The sequence below is a fragment of the Neophocaena asiaeorientalis genome, unplaced genomic scaffold, assembly GCF_003031525.2.
Source record: "Neophocaena asiaeorientalis asiaeorientalis breed wild unplaced genomic scaffold, Neophocaena_asiaeorientalis_V1.1 scaffold14, whole genome shotgun sequence".
Taxonomy (NCBI): domain Eukaryota; kingdom Metazoa; phylum Chordata; class Mammalia; order Artiodactyla; family Phocoenidae; genus Neophocaena; species Neophocaena asiaeorientalis.
In genome coordinates, this window is record NW_020175192.1 from 9,029,965 (window position 1) to 9,052,221 (window position 22,257).

The 22,257-nt window shown below is 41.9% G+C and overlaps 1 protein-coding gene across 4 annotated transcripts in view; it reads left to right on the forward strand.

Annotated features, from left to right (window-relative positions):
• POFUT3 (protein O-fucosyltransferase 3) overlaps window positions 1-22,257 on the forward strand; it is a 101,317-nt gene that overhangs the window by 71,467 nt on the left and 7,593 nt on the right. For 3 of the 4 annotated variants that reach the window (XM_024765148.1, XM_024765150.1, XM_024765147.1), the window contains exons 4-5: window positions 253-1,088; window positions 18,637-18,794. In XM_024765148.1, the coding sequence (XP_024620916.1) occupies window positions 253-1,088; window positions 18,637-18,794 (994 nt within the window). Of the gene's footprint in view, window positions 1-252; window positions 1,089-18,636; window positions 19,032-22,257 lie in introns of those variants that run through there. The other variant, XM_024765149.1, reaches the window with a different exon arrangement.

Below are 22,257 nucleotides of genomic sequence, written 5' to 3' on the forward strand. Positions count from 1 at the left end.
AGAATCAGGATAGACACTTCTCCCATTTCCCTTTTCATAAAATGAGAGAGGGGGTCCCTTTCCTTGATGATTCTCTCCCTGAGCAGTTTCTAGGGTGAAAGCTTCATGACTGACTGCCAGGCATTTTGCAGACACCGTAATTTGCTACTTATTTATAGCCTCAAACTCCTCTGTATACTAATCTTACCAGGTGGACTCAAACTTAAACCCCAGAGTTCTTTGGACACACTACATTGTCTTTTCTTCTCCTAGGTACTGACTTTAACATAGATAGCTTACCTCTGCCTCGGAAAGCCCATCACGACTGGGCCCTTTTTCACGAAGAGTCTCCGAAAAACAATTATAAGCTCTTTCACCAGCCAGTCATCACCTTGTTCAACTACACGGCCACCTTCAGCCGGCATTCCCACCTGCCACTAACTACCCAGTACCTGGAGGGCACAGAAGTCCTGAAGTCACTCCGATACCTGGTCCCCTTGCAGTCCAAAAACCACCTTCGGAAAAGCCTCGCTCCTCTGGTGTACGTACAGTCCGACTGTGACCCACCCTCAGACAGAGACAGCTACGTTCGAGAGCTGATGACGTACATCGAGGTCGATTCTTACGGCGAGTGTTTGCGAAACAAAGCTCTGCCTCAGCAGCTGAATGGTCCAGCCTCTATGGACGCTGGTGACTTTTATAGGATCCTTGCCCAGTATAAGTTTATCCTTGCTTTCGAGAACGCGGTTTGCGATGACTACGTCACTGAGAAGTTCTGGAGACCTCTGAAACTGGGGGTCGTCCCTGTGTATTACGGATCACCCAGCATCGCAGACTGGCTTCCAAGTAACAGAAGTGCTATCCTGGTATCAGAATTTTCTCACCCTAGAGAACTGGCAAGTTACATCAGACAGCTGGATCACGACGACAGACTGTACCAGGCCTACATAGAATGGAAGCTGAAGGGTGAGATCTCGAATCAGCGACTTCTCACTGCTCTCAGGGAACGGAAATGGGGGGTGCAGGACATCAAGCAGGACAACTACATCGACGCATTTGAGTGTATGGTGTGCACCAAGGTGTGGGATAACATTAGGCTCCAGGAAAAGGTAAGCAAATCCAGGTTTGGCAGAGAGGTGCTGGGATGGCCGTCTTGATGTTCTCTGCTGCTCTGCGTTATTCTGTTGCAGCTGCCCCATCACTGGTCCTCACTTCTATCAGAGAGGCCAGGCTCTGAGGCAAGGATGACTATTTCATTTCTATTCTTCGAGGACTGTCATGAAGTTTACCAGTCCTGTCCCTCTTCCTGAAGGCCTTAAATTCTCCTTTATTGTTTCTTCTGGAGGATAATATACTGCAGGTGCTGGGCAGTAGTACAAGGAAGCTGCAGGGGAAGGAGAAGGCCAAAAAATTTAAAATATGGAAAGTTCTGAATCTCATCCACATGGTCAGTCCTTTAACCTCTCCATCAAGGCTGTGGTTTATGCCAGACCCCTTATGCTCATGCCCCATGGACTGCCATTTTGAAACTTATTTTCATTTCATATACACACTCAATTAACCTCTCTCTCTCTGTCTCTTTCTGTCTCTCTCTCTCTCTCACTTCCTGTCACTCCCTGTTTGTTGCTCTTTCTGTGTGTGGTACACACACATGCTTATTAATATAAAGAGAATATTCAAATAATGTTGGGGATAACCCTTAAAAGACTTCTTTTTCTTAAATTATTAAAATTAAAGTTCTTAGTAACATCTTCAAATTCTAGATGCTCTTTTTTTTTAATTAATTAATTAATTTTTATTTTTTGGCTGCATTGGGTCTTCGTTGCTGTGTGTGGGCTTCCTCTAGTTGCAGGGAGCAGGAGCTACTCTTCGTGGCGGTGCGTGGGCTTCTCATTGTGGCGGCGCGTGGGCTTCTCATTGTGGCGGCTTCTCTTGGTGCAGAGCACGGGGTCTAGACACGGGGGCTCAGTAGTTGTGGCACGTGGGCTCCGGAGTTGTGGCTCGCGAGCTCTAGCGGTCAGGCTTGGTAGATGTGGCGCATGGGCTTAGTTGCTCCACGGCATGTGGGATCTTCCTGGACCAGGGCTCGAATCCGTGTCCCCTGCATTGGCAGGCGGTTTCTTAACCACTGCACCACCAGGGAAGCCCTCTAGATGCTCTTAATGTTTATTTGCTTACTTTATTATTTATGACAGGAATGGTTCCACTTTATAGAGAAGCGAATTCATTAAAATGAAACTTGTTGAAAGAAAAAGATTACTTTCAACTATCTTTGAAATCTAAAAAAAAGTGAGATGGCCCTACTTGGCTGTCACGCATCATTTCCTTGACTCCCATATACACATAACGTTTTATCTAAATTCTCTGAAGGCAGGCAATTTTGTTAAATATTTAAATGTTTATTTTAGCTAGCATAGAAATTTCAGGCCAAACATAAACCTAAATAGTGTGTGGAATTATTTTAATGTATTGAACACATACTGTATGAGGCTTTCATGTGCTAAATATGTATATGCTTAGACAAATTTAAAATATGTGAAACATTATTTTCCTAATTTTAATAATGATGAGAATTTAAATTATTTTATCTGGTTTCTTATAACAAAGTTTTATTCATAAAATCTTTATTTTAAGCTGAACGTCTTGGTCAGCAACAGGAACACTAAATATTACATCATTCTTCTCAGGGAATGCATCCTGATTTCCAGTGACTTCCTTTATGACCTAATTTATAGGGCCACCTTACAGCAAAAACCAAAAGACACACACACACACACACACACACACACACACACACACACACATGCCGCTGCAAAAAACACATGAGAAAGTAGAGACCACATTAATTGCCCATGCTATACCAATGATTGACTCTGAAAATATATCAAGGCAGTAAACAGAACTTCTGAGGATGAAGGTTTGCCTGGGCTCATTTTCACGATCCTTTTCCATGTTGGAGATTGTATTCACAGAAAACTGAAAGAAGCACACAAACCCTAACTGCTCCCGCATCTCACAGAAACCCTATTGGGGTGATTACTGGGGACTGGAAAAGAGGGTATAGTGACATTGGGGAATAGCTTTTTCAAAGATATAGGAGGATACATACATTCATGCATTTCCCACGGAACCAGCTGTCTGGTTGTGGTATTTCAGAGTGCCAGAAGGTGGTGTAGTTGAATGCCCTTCTCTCTGGAGTCTTTGAGGAGAAACAGAGTAAGCTGTCCTCCAGCATGCTCTCATTCCTCCCAGAGAGGTGGTCAGTGGAGGTGACTGGAAGGCTTTGCTTGCATTTCAGAGAACTTGGTACAATTCTCAAACGCAAATGTGCTCATTATTGAAAAGCAGAACAAAACATACCATGAAAGTAAATTAAAGGGTATTAGGCCAGCTGTTTTCATTTGTGTTTATAAGATTTGTTACAGCTTATATATATGGTATGCCTTAAAGTAAGCTATGTAAATGTTTCTTCACTTTTTCTTTCAGACAAATAAAAGCTGAAAGAAATAATTTGATCTCCTCAACTCGATGATTTTTTATCTTACAATTGATAGTAGTTTAAATCATGGTATTTAGATGTACAAAACGCTATTAGAATATTCAATGCATTTCCCCTTCCTCTATTCTGCTTCCTCCTCTCATAAACGTACAAACCTAGTACATTAGTTATCTACTGCTGTTTAAACAGTAGTGCCACAAACTTAGCGGCTTAAAACAACAAACTTTTGTTATTTCACAGTCTCTGTGGGTTAGGATTCTGGTCATGGCTTACCTGGGTTCTCTGGAAGGCTGCAATCAAAGTGTCAGTCAGGGCTGGGTTCTCATCTAGAGGCTTAACTGGGGACAGGTCTGCTTTCAAACTCACATGCTTGGTGGCAGATTCAGTTTCTTGAGGTTGTAGGACTGAGGGCTTCAGTTTCCTGCTGGCTGTAGGCTGTAGGTTGCCCTCAGCTCCTAGAGGCCACCCACAATTCCCTGTCCTGTGCTTCCCCCACATGGCTGCTTGCTTCCTTAAAGCCAGCAAGGGAGGGGGAGATGCCAAGACCAGTGCTACAGTCTCATGAGTGTAACCACATGCATGTAATCACATACATCCTCTCACCTTTGTCATATTCTATTGGCTAGAGGCAAGTGACAAGTAACATCCACAGTCGAGGGGAAGGGATAACCTAAGGGCATGAATACCAGGAGGTGTGGATATCATGGGGCCATCTTGAATCTGTTCCTCACACCTAGCGAATCTGAGTGGGCTTATTCTCGGTGTCGTTTGCTTGATTTATGTAGGGGAAAGTCTTTCAGTATTGAAGAGACCAACCCAGGAGTTAATGTTAGTTAAAGAACATTTATTGATACATTATCCTGTCCTCAAAGAGGCTATAATAGGGGAGCCAACATGGAATAACCAGGAATATAACTTTACAGAATTGGGATAAACGTAAAACAATTAGCTTTATTGAGGTATAATTGATGTACAATAAACTGCGTATTTTTAAAGTTTACAGTTGGATTAGTTATTACATGTGCAAACGCCTGTGAAACCATCACTTCAGTCAAGATGACAGACATTTCTATTCTCCCCTAAACGTTTCCTCATGTCTGTTTGTAATCTATCCCTTTTCCACCCGCTTCTTCAGGCAACCACTCATCTGCTTTTTGTCACTTTTGACAAAGAAGCCAAGGCAGTTTTCTAGAATTTTGTATAAATGGAATCATGTAGTGTGTATTCTTTTGTGTCTGGCTTCTTTCATCCTGCATGATAATGTTGACGTTTATCCACAATTCTGTGTGTATTAAGAGTCCATTTCTCTATATTGCTGAAGTTTGGATATACCAAAATTTGCTTATCCACACGCCTGTTTCCAGTTTTTGGCTGTTACAAATAAAGCTGCTGTGAACATTCATGTACAGATCTTTGTATGGATATATGCTTTCACTTCTCTTCCGTAAATACCTAGGAGTGGATTGGCTAGGTCATATGGTAGATGTACGTTTAACATTTTGAGAAACGACTAATTTATTTTCTAGAGTTTCTCCATCTTACATTCCTGCCAGCATTGTATGAGAGTTCATTCATTCACAGTTGGTGTATGGTCAGTCTTCTAATTTTTGCCTTTCTATTGAGCGTATCTCACTGCAGTTTAATTTACATTTTCTTAATAACTAATGATGTTGAATATCTTTTAATGGCTTATTTGCTGTCAATATCTTCTTTTGTGATATATCTCTTTAAGTCTTTTGCTCATTTTTTAAAAACTGCATTGTTTGACTTGTTATTCTTGACTTGTAAGAATTCTTTATATACTGTGAATACAAGTCATTTGTCAATTATAAAATTAACAAATGTTTTCTTCCAGTCTGTGGGTTGTCTTTTCATTTTCTTAATAGTGTCTACAGAAATGTAGAGTTTTTAATTTTGATGAGTCCAGCTCATAAATTTTTTCTTTTATAACTTGTGCTTTTTGTGGCTTGTTTAAAAAAATCTTTGTCTAACCCAGGGTCTCTAAGATTTGCTTCTGTTTTCTTCTAGAAGTTTTGTTGTTTTAACTTTTACATTTAGGTCTATGATCCACTTAGAGTTAATTTTTGTGTTGTGGTATAATGTAAGAGTTGAGGTTTGTTTATTTGGATATGCAATTGTATCAGCCTCATTTTCTGGAAAGATTATTCTTTCCTGATTGAATTACCTTGGCTTCTTTTTAAAAAAATCAATTGGCCATATATGCATGGGTCAGTTTCTGGGCTGATCAGTATATCTATATTTGAGTACTGTTGCTTTATAATAAGTCTTGAAATGAGGTAGTGTTAATCTTCCAACTTTGTTCTTTTTCAAAATTATTTTCACTATTTTCGGTCTTTTGCTTTTCCACATAAATTTTAGATTCATTTTGTCAGTTTCTACAGAAACCCTTGATGGGATTTTCATTGGGATTTTGTTGAATCTATATGTCAATTTGGGGAGAATTGACAACAATATAGAGACATTTAATCAATAAGCATGATATATCTGTTCATTTATTTAGGTCTTCTTTAAACAGTATTTTGTAGTTTCTGGTGTACAAGTTTTATAACTCTTTGGACAAATTTATCCCTAAGAAGTTCACATTTTTGGATACCACAGTAAGTGTTTTTTTTTTTTTGAAAAAACCTTTATTTTCCAATTGTTCGTTGCTAGTATATAGAAATAAAATTGATTTTTTATGTTTGACCTCGTATACTGCAACCTTGTTAAACTCACTGATTAGTTCTGGTATCCTTTTTTTTTTTGAATTCCTAGGACTTTTCTATGTAAATGATCATGTCATTTACAAATAAAGACAATTTTACTCTTCCCCTGTCCCCCTCAGTCTGTCTTTTACTTCTTCCTTTTTCCTCTACTACACTGACTAGGCATACGCTATGATGGGATTTATGACGGGCCCATCATATCTGCCCCCACATTTAATTTACCTTTCTGACCACTGACAAAAACAAGATAAATCATGGAAAACGGTGGGGGATGACCATTTACTTAACTTGACAGTAGACCAACTGCAGCTGCTTTGCTGAATTTGGTATCTGTATAGCAGATCAGAGCTGTGCCAGTCAACTTTTTATGTTAATGCCCATCCACAAGCATCTCTATCTCATTTATAGTAGACTGTCATCATGTCTAAGTTTTAAAGAACCATTCAACCAGCTATTAGGACCAGCTTCAGAACATTGCCGGAACATTGAGTTCCATGTCATAAGTGAGTCCCTCCAGGTCCATAATGCCCTGTTTAGCCTTATATTCCTCCCACCCTCAAGATACACTACCTCAAGATACACTCTTACACATGCCCCAATTCTTGCATACATCCTAACCAGGTCCTTCAGGTCCTTTTGGCATATAAGCTATTTCCTCTATGATCAGGGACTCCTTTCTCACTTATGTGCTGAGTGCTGATGATGAACAGTTTACAGCCTTATCAATTTTATTGGTGATTTACTATTGGCAGTGGGACCTTATTGCCATCAGGTGAATAATACTCTCTAGGACGACTTCTGGTACCAACTCTTTAACACAGGAAATGGAAATGGAAGCAGAGGCGTTTGTGCTTTGGTTTGACTGGGGGTACAGTCCTAGAAAGGGGGGAGTGAGGAATGGGTGAGTGAAGCAGTGAAGGAACGAGAGCCAGTTTGAGAATGTACTGAACTGAGTGCCTCTAAGTGGGATGCATTGGTTAATCCTTGGGGCACCACCCCGAGGAGCATTTACTGTATCTCAGGACCATTCTTTTAAGGTAAAGAAGGGGAGAGAATTTATCCATTGCTCCAGTTTCCCGTTGATCAAAAGTTTGCCCCACTGAGGGCTTCCCTGGTGGCACAGTGGTTGAGAGTCCACCTGCCGATGCAGGGGACACGGGTTCAGCAGGAAAAAACACAAATATATGGAAGCTAAACAGTGCACTGCTAAATAACTAAGAGGTCACTGAAGAAATCAAAGAAGAAGTAAAAAAATACTTAGAAACAAATGGTAATGAAAACACGATGACCCAAAACCTATGGGACACAGCAAAAGCAGTTCTAAGAGGGCAGTTTATAGCAATACAGTCTCACCTCAAGAAACAAGAAAAACCTCAAATAAACAATCAAACCCTACACTTAAAACAATTAGAGAAAGAAAAACAAAGAAAACCCAAAGTCAGTAGAATGAAAGAAATCATAAAGATCAGAGCAGAAATAAATGAAATAGAAATGAAGAAAACAATAGCAAAGATCAATAAAAATAAAAGCTGGTTCTTAGAGAAGATAAACAAAATTGACAAACCCTTAGCCAGACTCATCAAGAAAAAAAGGGAGAGGATGCAAATCAATAAAATTAGAAATGAAAAAAAAAATCACAACTGACACTGCAGAAATACAGAGGGTTATAAGAGACTACTACAAACAACTATATGCCAATAAAATGGAAAACCACAAAGAACTGGACAAAGTCTTGGAAAGGTACAATTTTCCAAGACTGAACCAGGACGAATTAGAAAATATAAACAGACCTATCACAAGTAATGACATTGGAACTGTAATGAAAACTCTTGCAACAAACAAGTGTCCAGGACCAGATAGCTTCACAGGTGAATTCTATCAAACATTTAGAGAAGAGCTAACACCAATCAATCTCAAACTCTTCCAAAAAATTGCAGAGGGAGAAACACTCCCAAATCCATTCTACGAAGCCACCATCACCCTGATACCCAAACCAGACAAAGATATCACAAAAGAAGAAGATTATAGACCAATATCACTGATGAACATAGATGCAAAAGTCCTGAACAAAATACTAGCAAACAGAATATTATTTGTAGTGAGGTGGATGGACCTAGAGTCTGTTATACAGAGTGAAATAAGTCAGAAAGAGAAAAACAAATACCGTATGCTAACGCATATATGTAATCTTAAAAAAAAAATTGGTACTGATGAACCTAGTTGCAGGGCAGGGATAAAGAGGTAGACATAGAAAATGGACTTGAGGACATGGGGTGGGAGGGCGAAGCTGGAGCAAAGTGAGAGTGGCATCGACATATATACACTACAGAATGTAAAGTAATTGGTGAGAAGCAGCAGCATAGCACAGGGAGATCAGCTCGGTGCTTTGCGATGACCTAGATGGGTGGGATAGGGAGGGTGGGAGGGAGGCTCAAGTGGGAGGGGATACGGGGACATGTGTATGCATATGGCTAATTCGCTTTGTTGTGCAAAAGAAACTAACACAGTATTGTGAAGCAATTATACTCCAATAAAGATCTATTAAAAAAATAAAATAAACAAAGGAGACAGTCTGTCTTTAGGTTAATAGAATTTACTTTCTAACCAAAGGTGTGTATAGTAATTTCTCATTTTTAAAAGTATTTTAAATTGAAGATGTGAGGGAACAATTCCAAGTGTGCAATTACCAGTTGCCTCATGTTTTCTCCATGTAAACCATCCATTTCATTATTTTGATTTTTCTTCTCTTTATTGAAGTGGTGGTCTTAGAATCATAGAATGTTAGGGTTAAAAGTAGCTCAGAGATCACCTAATTCAGTATCTCTTAAGCTGCTGAGTCCTACCATTTCCATTTGACTCTTATTTATATTACATCTTTCTGCTGAAATTCCCCTTATATTCATGCCGGTTGTCTACCTTTTCCACTGTATTCTTTGACATATTAATGGTAGTTATTTTAAAATTCCTGCCTGATTGTTCCAACACCTGAGTCATCCTTGAGTCTGGTTCTGTTGCTTGCTTTTTCTTGACAGTGTTGTTGTTTAATATGTCTCATGATTTTTTTTTTTTTTCGGTATGCGGGCCTCTCACTGCTGTGGCCTCTCCCATTGCGGAGCACAGGCTCCGGACGCGCAGGCTCAGCGGCCATGGCTCACGGGCCCAGCCGCTCCGCAGCATGTGGGATCTTCCCGGACTGGGGCACGAACCCGTGTCCCCTGCATCGGCAGGCGGACTCTCAACCACTGCGCCACCAGGGAAGCCCAGTCTCATGATTTTTGATTGATTGCTGGACGTGATGTACGGAAGTACAGAGACTGAGGGAAATAACATTTATTCTCAGAAATGGGCATGCCTCTTTTTCTGTCAGGCTGTTAGTGTATGTGGAATTGAGTCGGTCTAGTCAGGAATTGAGCTAAATTTGGGTTTGTGTTGCTACTGTTACCTTGAATGCTCCACAACTTCAAATTATTCCAGTATTTATAATTATAATAATTAAATATTATTATTGATAATTATAATAATTACCTGTGCTTTCAGTGGGACCTGGGACTAAATCGTTTTTCTCAGCATTTCTCCCCTACCCTCAGCTCTTGGCAGTTCCTGCATTTCTGAGTCCCAGAGGAGGTCTCCACGCTCTTGCGCCTCCATCGGCAGTAAATTGCTGTTGCCTGTTACTTAGTGGTAGGCTCACGGTGGGGGCAGGGTGCACTCTTTGTTATCTTGACAGCCTCAGGCTTAGACAGGCTTTGCATTCCTGGACCCCAGGAGTGAAGCTTTCTCATTGTTCTTGCCTCTCCTTCATATGGCAGCCAAACCTTGCCTTTTATCTGGGGTTGGTTTGGATGGGAAAGAATTTTGTGTTCCTCTCAGGGGTAGGAGACCTTTGGTATCACGGTAGGATCCTAGGCCTAAAGTAGTTTCCAGCCTCCCTCAAACCATGAGACAGATGAATTTTGCGTGGGGGAAAGGTAGATTTTCCCCTTGCTCCTGCTTCCTCAGTGTCTTAAGGCTTTTTCTCTTTGTGAGGGAAGAATCTGGGTAGATGGAAGGGGCTTCCTGAATGTCTCCCTCCCTGCACTGGGCCAAGGAGGGGACCTGTTTCCAGGGTCCTGCCCTGGCCCCTGTCTTCTTCCTGGGCATCTGATGGAGGTCCATGGAAAAGAGCTTTTGAGTGAGTTTGAGCTCTTTTTTGGTGCAAACTCCCAGCTATTCCAAACTGACATGGTAGCCCATACCTTTAAGGATTTGTTAAAATTTTAGTTGATTTCTTGTTACCTGTGTGGTAGCCACCTCATTCTCCTGTGTTCCGCCAAAGGTGAAATAGAACCTGTATCCATCTTTCCTTGGAGGGGCATATCACTCTTTGGGATTTAGTTTATTTGGTTGTTGTGATCTCGGTTCCCCGATGAACTCAAGGAAAGTTATGAATTTGTAGATTACCTGACTTTTTCCTTATTGTTAAAGTAGCCGTATTCTCCTTGGAGGCAAAATATTTATTCATTGTACTTTAGGAACAGCTTCTTTTTCTGCCCAGGACCTCCTCTGGAAAGGCAATTTAGGATGCTGAAAGCTAGTCACTTCTAAACATGTCATAACCATTTCCTCAGACACACTTCCTTCAGGTCACACTGTGAAATATTTCTGGAAGAGCACTAGAGTTAAAAGAGTCCATTTCACAAGCTTCTTTTCTCTATGACGTCACCTCAGATGGAACTTTATCCTATACTGTTGGAAGAACTTTGAGTGGGCAGGCAAGGAAAGAGAGCATTACTACTGACTTTCTCACATAGAAAGCTATGCAAGGTCAGGGCTGGGAAGGCCACTGAAGTTATGTAGTCGGTACAGCTTCCAGCTGACTGATGATTCAAGTATCATGGACAAGTCATCCACTCATTTATGTTGGAACATTCCCAGTGCTGGCAACTTCATTATTTTTTAGGGTAGCAAATTTTATCTTTTGTTAGTTTTGACAGTTATATTTGTCTTTATATTGAACCCAATATAGTTCTATAGTTCATTCTTAGCTACCTGCTTCTGACTCTAGCTCAGTGAGATACAGCCTTGCGTCCGTACCCATCAGTCAATAAAGGTGAGCAATGGCCTTTCCAGAATTGCTTGGGGTCCTCCTTATTTGATTGTGGTCTTGCTCCAAATACAGTCTCCACCCAACCATGGACTCTGGATATAGTAACCCCAATTTTGACTTGCTAAAGAATCCTTACTCTAGTTTCAGGCTCTTGGAAGCCAAACTCTATGACCATCTGTCAGTAGTGCTCAAGAGAAGGGAGGATTTAGGCAACTCTACCCTTCATGCTCTACCAAACAAGGTAGTTCACTCTTCCACCTATAGTCCCTTTATTTTTATTTATTTATTTATTTACAGGAACATGTACACCCACACATTTTAAAAAATATATTTAAAAAAATTTTTTTGTGGCATGTGGGATCTTTTTTTTTTTCACATTAACTTATTTTATTTATTTAAAGTTTGATTTGGTGAATCTATGCTTTTATTTATTTCCCTATTATTACCCTTGGGCCTGTGGTGCCTAGTTACACACACACTTGTTACACAAGTAACACACCATTATATAAGAGGGGCTTCTCCGGGGTTAGGATACCTATCATAAACTCCCAGAGAGCTCTTTCAGAAGACACATGTTCACCTCTCAATTTACCACATGTGGAAAGATAGCAAGATTCGCTGTTTAATTTTAAAATGTTCTCCCAGCTGACTCGGATTCTTACTTGTGTAGGTAGGAACGTTTATTTTATCTGCCTAGCAATCTTCCTGTCTTCTGGGACAGAACTGCCCCTTCTCCTCGGATTCTGCTTCTGCCTTACTCTTCTAGACATGTAATTAGAAAGGGAGTTGTCATTATGTGTGGCCTTACTTTCCTGGTCACCACAATTGGTCAGGAGGCAGGTACCTGTCTCCTCCTGGGTTCAGTGATTTGGTCAAGGAATCAGTGTGTAACTCAAGGTGGCACGTGGGATCTTCATTGTGGCATGTGGATCCACTGCTGTGGTGTGTGGGCTCTCCAGTTGTGGCCCACGTGCTCAGTAGTTGCCGTGCGCCAGCTTAGCTGCCCTGCGGCATGTGGGATCTTCGTTCCCTGACCAGAGATAGAACCTGCGTCCCCTGCATTGGAAGGTGGATTCTTAACCATTGGACCACCAGGGAAGTCCCCTATGGTCCCTATAGATGTTTCAAAACAAGCTTTACGTTCACTCAAAGTCAGCTCTTTTTCAGGCTAAACACCTTTAGTGTCTTCTCATATGTTTCCTATTGGAGCTTTAAGGAAAGAGAATATGCTTATCCAACCGCAGGTAGGCACCTACATTGTTCTATTTCATATTGGTTTTTCTGCTCTGCTTTCTAAATTTAGTATGTATGAAGAGTCTAATCATTACAAACCTGACACATTATAAACCCTACTATCTTTTTTTTTCACATCTTTATTGGAGCAAAAATGCTTTACAATGTTGTGTTAGTTTCTGTTGTACAACAAAGTGAATCAGCTATATGTATACATATATCCCCATATACCCTCTCACTTGCGCCTCTCTCCCACACTCCCTATCCCACCCCTCTAGGTCGTCACAAAGCACTGAGCAGATCTCGCTGTGCTATGCAGCAGCTTCCCACTAGCCATCCATTTTACATTTGGTAGCGTATATATGTCAATGCTACTCTCTCACTTCACCCCAGCTTTTTTTAAAAATAAATTTCTTTCTTTCTTTATTTTTGGCTGTGTTGGGTCTTCGTTGCTGTGTGCAGGCTTTCTCTAGTTGCGGTGAGCAGGGGCTACTCTTCGTTGCAGTCCACGGGCTTCTCATTGTTGTGGCTTCTCTTGTTGTGGAGCACAGGCTCTAGGCGTGCAGGCTTCAGTAGTTGTGGTACGTGGGCTCAGTAGTTGTGGCTTGCGGGCTCTAGAGCTCAAGCTATGTGTTCTAACTGCATTCTTTTACATGTAGCTGTCCATTTCCCCCAGTACCACTTACTGAAGAGGCTGTCTTTTCTCCATCTTGCCTCCTTTGTCAAAGGTAATGTGACCATATGTGCGTGGGTTTATCTCTGGGCTTTCTATCCTGTTCCATTGATCTATATTTCTGTTTTTTGTGCCAGTACCATATTGTCTTGATTACTGTAGCTTTGTAGTATAGTGTGAAGTCAGGGAGCCTGATTCCTCCAGCTCCGTTTTTCTTTCTTAAGATTGCTTTGGCTGTTCAGGGTCTTTGGTGTTCTCATACAAATTGTAAAATTTCTGGTTCTAGTTCTGTGAAAAATGCCATTGGTAATTTGATAGGGATTGAATTGAACCTGTAGATTGCTTTGGGTAGTATAGTCATTTTCACAATATTGATTCTTCCAATCCAAGAACATGGTATATCTCTCCAGTTTCTTTTTCATTTATTTCTGCTCTAATCTCTGTGATTTCTTTCTTTCTACTAACTTTGGGTTTTCTTTGTTCTTCTTTTTCTAGTTGCTTTAGGTGTAAGGTTAGATTGTTTATTTGAATTTTTAGATCCCTTGATCATTATGTAATGTCCTCCCTTATCTCTTGTAACATTCTTTATTTTAAAGTCTATTTTATCTGAAACGAGTATTGCTACTCCAGCTTTCTTGTGATTTCCATTTGCATGGAATATCTGTTTCCATCTCCTCACTTTCAGTCTGTATGTGTCCCTAGGTCTGAAGCCGGTTTCTTGTAGACAGCATATATAAGGGTCTTATTTTTGTTTCCATTCAACCAGTCTTTGTCTTTTGGCTGGAGCATTTAATCCATTTACATTCAAGGTGGTTATTGATATGTATGTTTCTATTACCATTTTCTTAATTGACTTAGGTTTGTTTTTGTCTGTCTTTTCTTTTGTGTTTCCCACTTAGAGAAGTTCCTTTAGCATTTGTTGTAAAGCTGGTTTTGTGGTGCTGAATTCTTGTAGCTTTTGCTTGTCTGTAAAGCTTTTGATTTCTCCATCGAATCTGAACGAGATCCTTGTTGAGTAGAGTAATCTTGGTGGTGGGTTTTTCCCTTTCATCACTTTAAATATGTCCTGCCACTCCCTTCTGGCTTGCAGAGTTTCTGCTGAAAGATCAGCTGTTAACCTTACGGGGATTCCTTTGTATGTTATGTTTTGTTTTTCCCTTGCTGCTTTTAATATGTTTTCTTTGAATTTAATTTTTGTTAGTTTGATTAATATGTGTCTTGGCATGTTTTTCCTAGGGTTTATCCTATATGGAACTCTCTGTGCTTCGTGGACTTGTATGACTATTTCCTTTCCCATGTTAAGGACGTTTTCAACTGTAATCTCTTCAAATATTTTCTCAAGACACTTTCTTTTTCTCTTCTTCTTCTGGGACCCCTATAATTCAAATGTTGGTGCGTTTACTATTGTCCCAGAGGTCTCTGAGACTGTCTTCAATTCTTTTCATTCTTTTTTCTTTACTCTGCTCCTTGGCAGTTATTCCCACCTTTTTATCTTCCAGCTCACTTATCCGTTCTTCTGCCTCATTTATCCTGTTATTGATTCCTCTAGAGTGTTTTTAATTTCAGTTATTGTGTTGTTCATCACTGTTTGTTTGCTCTTTAGTTCTTCTAGATCCTTGTGAAATGTTTCTCGTATTTTCTCCATTCTGTTTCTGAGATTTTGGATCATCTTTACTATCATTACTCTGATTTCTTTTTCAGGTAGGTGGCCTATTTCGTCTTCATTTATTTGGTCTTTTAGGTTTTTACCTTGCTTCTTCATCTGTAACATATTTTTTTGTTGTATCTTTTTTTTTTTTTTTTTTATGGGTGGGGCTGTATTCCTGTCTTGCTGGTTGTTTGGCCTGAGACGTCCAGCACTGGAGTTTGCAGGCAGTTGGATAGAGCCAGGTATTGGTGCTGATACGAGCACCTCTGGGAGGCCTCACTCTGATTAATATTCCCTGGGGTCTGAGGTTCTCTGTTAGTCCACTGGTTTGGACTCAGAGCTCCTACCACAGGAGCTCGGGCCCGACCTCCAGCATGGGAACCAAGATCTTGCAAGCTGCATGGCACAGTCAAAAGCAGTATAATTTACAAAGAATAAAAAACAAAATAAAATTTAAAAGATAAAAAATATATTAGGAATAATAAGAATATAATTTAAACAACAGCAACAAGGTAAAACAAAACCACAACAGAAAAAAGAAAAAAAAAAGGGGGGGGGGAACAAGCCAAAAGGAGCAGAACAATAACAAAGTATAAAGAATAAAATAAAATTAGAAAAATAAAAGATTTATTAGAAAACATAAAAATATAAATGAATCAACAGCAAGGTAAAACAGAACCCCAATCTAAAAGAGGAAAAAAGAAAAAAAAAGCCTTGGCTACGGGGGGTGGAGTTTAGGCAGGGGTGGAAGTTAGGTAGGGGTGGGACCTAGTCTGGGGTGGTGACATTTGAGCCTGGGCGTGGCAACATTCAAGCATAGGGTGGGGCCCCTGCCTAGGACCTGTGCGGAAGGGGAGACGCAGCTGATCCAAAGCAGGACCCCGGAAATGTGGAGTTCTGGAGTTTGGAGTTAAGGCCCTGGGTGGAGGGGTAGTGGTGGGGCTTGGGCTCTGCAGGCAGCAGGAAGGCTCTGCGGGCAGAGGATTAGGCCCGGTAGCCCAAGAGGCTCCCCGGTGCCTACGTGGACAGGGAAAGCGCTGGCCACGTTCCCTTCTGTTCCTCCACGCCACACCTCAGGGGTCTCCGCCAGCGTCTCTCCTGTCCCCACTGGACCCTTAACTGTGGGGGGATCCTGCTGGGTGTAGGAACTCCTCCCCTCCCCCAACCGCCCCCAGGGGTGCCAGGTCCCTGAGGTCTGGCCTTTACTTTTGCTCCCCCTTCCCTCCCTCCCACTCCCTCAGGACCCATGCGGCTGGAGGAGGCCTCAGTGGGCAGAAGATCAGGCCCAGGATCTCAGCAGGCTCCCGGGGGCCCAAGTGGGCGGGGGAGACCTGTCCATGCTCCCTTCTGATCCTCTGCCCTCCCAATGGTCCCCCAATTTACCCCTTCAGTGTCGGATCCCTTCCCCTCCCCCAGCCACCCCTCAGGGGCTCCAGTCCCGTCCCACCTCCACTTCTCCTCCCCCCTCATTCCCCCCAACATTCCATGTACTACCCGGTCGCTGGGGGTTCCTCCCATCCCCTTAGGTGTCCGTGGTCGCCCACTGGTGCCTGGTAGGTGCCCTGGTTGTGCGAGGATGTGAATTCCGCATCCTCCTAGTCCGCAATCTTGCCTCCACCCCCGAAACCCTACTATCTTCACATCAGAAAAAAAATTTTTTTTGAAAAAGATGTACATGTGCATAGGTTAAAGTATCAAATAGTTCTGCAAAGTTAGTTTTTAAAAAAAGTCTTCTACTTCTTTTCCCTTTTCTCCTTCCCTAGAAGCAGCCACTAATCACCATAGTTAGCTAATTATTTTGGTTATTACTCAATGTTTCTAAATAACATGCTCTTATACACTAATTTTTTGATATTCAGTGTTTCTCTGATTATAGATACGAGCAATGTAGTATACTATGATTTGTTTCCCTTTGTACAGCTTTTGGTTTCCTTCTAGTTAATACTTGTCTTATTTCTTACTTGTTTATTTAAAAATTTTAATCACTAATTCAATCCTTGTTGATTGTTTAAATCTCCTTTGAAGACATTCAGCTATACCAGGCATCCAGTTCATTTCATCTTGCTGAGTAAATCTCTCCCGGAGCCTTCTGACGTACATCAATACGTCTGGCTGCCCTCTGCACTGTGTAGAACATCAGCCTGAGATCTCCCTTCCCCAGCATTTTGGGACTCTCCTTGTCTTTTTCTGTTGTGTTGACACTTCTGTTTCCTGTATGTTTTCTTCCTTTTTTCTTAGCTTTCCCTCTTTTGTGGGTTGATTGTATCCTCATATAGCTTCCTGGTGTATGGGGGTTGCCTGAAATGTCTTCATTTTATTTTAATATTTAAGCTATAGTTTAGCTGAATGTAAACTATTACAGTGGTCATCAGTTTTTCTCAGAATTTTGAAGGCATTTTGTTATTGGCTTAAAAAAAAACTTTAAATTTTGAAATGATTTTAGATTGACAGAAGAGTTACAAAGATAGTACAAAGTTCCTGAATTCTCTTCACCTGGCTTCCTCTAATGTTAACATTTTACATAACCATGGCACATTTGTCAACACTAAGAAACTAATATTGACTGTTAATACTACTAGGAACTGAACTACAGACTTCAGTCCTATTTCACCAGCTTCTCCACTCATATCCTTTGTCTGTTCCAGGATCAGATCCAGGATACCAGACTGTATTCACTCCTCATGTCGCCTTAGACTCTTTAAGTCTGTGACAGTTGTGCAGTCTTTCCTTATTTTTAATAACTTTGACATTTTTGAAGAGGACTGGTCAATACTTTGTAGAATGTCCCTCCGTAGGGTTTCTCTGATGTTTTCTCATGTTAAGACTTGGGTTTTGGATTTGGGAGAATAATACCACAGAGGTGAAAAAGGTCTTCTCATTGTATCATTTCAGAGGATAAATGATATCAACATGACATGTTACTGGTGATGCTAACTTTGATCACTTGGTTAAGGTGGTGTCTGCTAGATTTTTCCTCTGTGAAGTTGCTAATTTTCTCTTTCCACTAAGCGAGTCATTAAGTCCAGCCCACCCTCAAAGGGAGGAGAATTAAGCTTCACCTCCTTGAGGGAGGAATATAAAATAATTTGTGGACATATGTTAAAACCACCACAATAATTAATAAATATCTGGGGGGGAGGTATTTTGAGGCTATGCAAATACCCTTCTTCTCCTTAAAGTTGTACTAACTAATGTTAATATTCATCAATGAATTTCACCACTGCTTTTTAACTTCCAGTGTTCCTGTCCAGAAATCCAAAACCATCCTAACTTCTGACCCTCAGAATTGATCTTTTCCTCTTAGGAATGTTGTAGAATCTCTTCCTTTTTCCCTGTGTTCTAAAATTCCATAAATGGGACTTCCCTGGTGGCCCAGCGGCCAAGACTCCTCGTTCTCAATGCAGGGGGCCTGGGTTTGATCCCTAGTCAGGGAACTAGATCCCACATGCCGCAACTAAGAGCCTGTATGCCGCAACTAAGAACCGGCCCAGCCAAATAAATAAATAAATATTAAAAATAAATAAATAAAATTCCATAAGAATGTACTTTGGCACGAGACTGTTTATGTTGAATGGATTGCAGGACTGAATGAGACAAGCTATGTAACACGCCTAGCAAAGTATCTAGTGCACAGAATACTCTCAATGTTAGACTCTTTCTCCTTCAACTGTTCAGCGTGTAACTTTGTGGACTCTATGGAGTGAAGGTACTTGCTTCAGGGAACATGAGACTTGTGTTAACTTATCTTATGTTTTTAATTCTCCCCCCACCCCGCCCCTTCTCTCAATGCAGGGCTTACCACTCAAACGATGGAAGGCAGACATTACCCACCTGAGCTGTCCAGAGCCTACAGCGTTTGCTTTCTCACCCCTCGCCCCACGTCGGAGCTCTTTGCGAGAGATGTGGATACCAAGCTTCCAACAATCCAAGAAAGAAGCCCAAGCACTAAGGTGGCTGGTTGATAGGAATCAAAACTTTTCAACTCAAGAGTTTTGGGCCCTAGTATTCAAGGACTAATATCAAAAAGTGTCAGAGTTCTATTTTCTAGGTTGCCTTGATATCTGAATATAATAGCTGCTCTGTGGACAGCCCACTAGGATGAGAATTAATGGGTGCAGTACTCATAGTGAGCTCTATTGAATAATAGATATGAGTTACCCCTAGGGGTCACTTCTCTGTTTTTTATAGTAAAAAAGAAATATTTCTTATGAACACTGGTCACCTTCAGTGTACATGTCTGGACCCACATCCCTGCCGCCTTGTGTGGAAATTCACCTACTGTAGAATGAGTGTTTTCCTTGCTGCAAGGAAAGAGTCCTTGCAAGGAAGGCAGAGGGTGTAGCTGTGGATTCTTACACTCACCTCACTGGCTGTATTTATTGGTATTTGGCAAGCCCAGTGTCCCGACGCTGAGCAGGAACATGAAATGCGTTAGAACTTGGCAATGAGGGATGCCATCTGTTGGTTTCCAGGGATGTGAGTGAGTAGTGAAGGCTGCATGGGGTTGATCCGCTGTCTCCCCAAATCTAAAGAACATAGCACGTCTCTGCCTCTTCCGTACTTTCAGCCACCTCTCCCACCTTTCTTATTACCACCTTGCCCTGCGTCCTCCCCCGTTCCTCCCTGGAGCGAACGTCTTGGGAAGACGTGCCTCTTCCTTGTGTGTTTTGAGTGGTGAGTAGTTCCCTATGTTCCCTTATTCCACTGAGCAGAATAGTACAGAGTCCTGTGGTTCAGGCTGGACAGCCTGTGCGTTTTGATCGCTGTGAGCATGAAGGTGAGTGCCCTGGGGAACTCCAGTGGTGTGGAAGCGGATTTGTCTTGTCTTAGGGTGACGCGCAGCCTGCAGTGGTGGGCAGCCCTGCCAGTTTGGGAGCATTCCCTGTCATTTCTGATCCTGTCACAGAGCAGTTTCAGCTGTCTTACCTGGAGCTTCTGCTGGAGCTTCTCGGAAGACAAGGAGAAAACACTGTCTCTCGTTCTCTTTCCTTGTGAGCGTGGGGTGGCTTCTAGATCACACTAAAGCCTGCTGCCACCCAGTGTGTGACGGCTTTGATATTCTTTATTGTGGAAAGACGTAAGCTCCAGAGGACAGGACGAGTCCTGGCTGCTCATGTCCCTGATGTGGCATCAGGGGAAAACTGAGGAAAGCACCCTCTCGGCACCAGCTGCCTTTGTATCGCAGGCCAGTGCCTTTCTGTTCCTGCCAAGGGTGATCTCTTCCTTACGTAGCTGTCTTTCTGGCTGTGCCAGAGAAATAAGGACTGAAACCAGTACATTCTTTTAGCAGCAAGAGGGGTCACATTGTTTCTCCCCTCTGACTGGGTTCTTCTCCATCCCAGCTCTGCCATTAACTAACTATGATTTTGAACAAATCTCTTAACCTCCCTGGGCCTTAGTTTTTGTACCTAAAAAGAAGTGATTGGACTGGTCTTGGAAGTTCTTTTCTGTGTAACATTCTTTAATTATCAAAATTTAAGAAGCTTCATTTTGTATGTGTTTTTACTAGGACAGTAACAAACTAGGTTAGAGCCACTGTGTTTTTCAAGGGAAGCACACTCTCCTTTAAAGGAGGAAGCATACTTATTGGGTAGTGTTGGGGATGGAAAGGAATTTATTTATCTCTCTGCTCTTTTATCTGATAGTATCAAAACGGAAAGGATTGGAAAGGCCAGATTTTAAGTTGTATTTTAAATGGGTTTATTTGTCTGTTTCTTTTTGTTTTGCGATACGCGGGCCTCTCACTGTTGTGGCCTCTCCCGTTGCGGAGCACAGGCTCTGGACGTGCAGGCTCAGTGGCCATGGCTTACAGGCCTAGCCGCTCTGCGGCATGTGGGATCTTCCCGGACCGGGACACGAACCCGTGTCCCCTGCATCGGCAGGCGGACTCTCAACCACTGCGCCACCAGGGAAACCCATTTGTTTGTTTCTTTTCTTCTCTTTCTTTTTTCTCCCACTCTTAAAAAAAGCCCAGGATATGATTTGTGCCTCTGATGAGACATTATCGAGTAGACTCAGTTCTCCTTCACAAATGCCTTAAGCAGATACCCCCCAGTTCTTATGTGCTACATGTAGGTCTTTTTTTTTTTTAAACTTATTTAATTAATTAATTTATTTTTGGCTGCGTTGGGTCTTCATTGCTGCGTGTGGGCTTTCTCTAGTTGTGGCGAGCAGGGGCTACTCTTCATTGTGGTGTGTGGGCTTCTCATTGCGGTGGCTTCCCTTGTTGTGGAGCACGGGCTTCAGTAGTTGTGGCATGAAGGCTCAGTAGTTGTGGCGCATGGGCTCAGTTGCTCTGCAGCATGTGGGATCTTCCTGGACCAGGGCTCGAACCCATGTCCCCTGCATTGGAAGGCGGATTCTTAACCACTGCGCCACCAGGGAATTCCCTGCATGTAGGTCTTAAACCCCAACATTTCATGTGTTTTTTTGGTTCTGCTTGGTTCTTCTTCACGAATCCATCGATCAAATTCACCCTAAACCTGTATACAGTATGTAGCCCTGAGCAAATTTAGTGAAATAAAATCATTGCTCATTTAATGTGGTATAAAAATTTTGTGGAGGAAGAGGATAAAGGAGAGGGAATTTCATGGGATTAAAAATGAGGTATAAGGCCTTCCCTGGTGGCACAGTGATTAAGAATCCGCTTGCCAATGCAGGGGACACGGGTTCGAGCCCTGGTCCGGGAAGGTCCCACATGCTGCGGAGCAACTAAGCCCTTGGGCCACAACTACTGAGCCTGTGCTCTACTGCCCACGAACCACAACTACTGTGCCTGCATGCCACAACTACTGAAGCCCATGTGCCTAGAGCCCGTGCTCCGCAACAAGAGAAGCCACTGCAATGAGAAGCCTGCTCACTGCAATGAAGAGTAGCCCCTGCTCGCCGCAACTAGAGGAAGCCCGTGCACAGCAACAAAGACCCAAGGCAGCCAAAAATAAATAAAATAAAATAAAGAAATTGTAAAAAATTTAAAAATAAAAGTGAGGTGTATTTCAAGAAAATAAACCAAGGATTCTTTGGAACTCTGTGAGTACCCATAGATTTGAGACTTTATTATTATTTTTTGCTTAACATATGTGTCTTTTGCAGTAGGGTTTTCATTAATAAGATAATGCCCTCTCATCTGTGATAATTGCTGTCATGGAGTGATTCTTATCTGCAAAACGGGAGCTCTGCTTTTGGAGTTCCATGGAAGGCCCTCCGTGTATTTTAGCTGTGTTGACCCCATCATAAGACACCTTTCTCTTTACCTCAGTGACTCCATTTTTGAAATATGACTCAGCAAGTGTCCTACCTCACAGGCTGTTGTGTGGAACGGCTCATGGCTGTGAAGGACTTCCTGCAGTGCAGCTTTCTGTTTAGTGCTTCAGTACGCTTTACTTGGATTTTCTCAAAGACTGATTTTCAAAG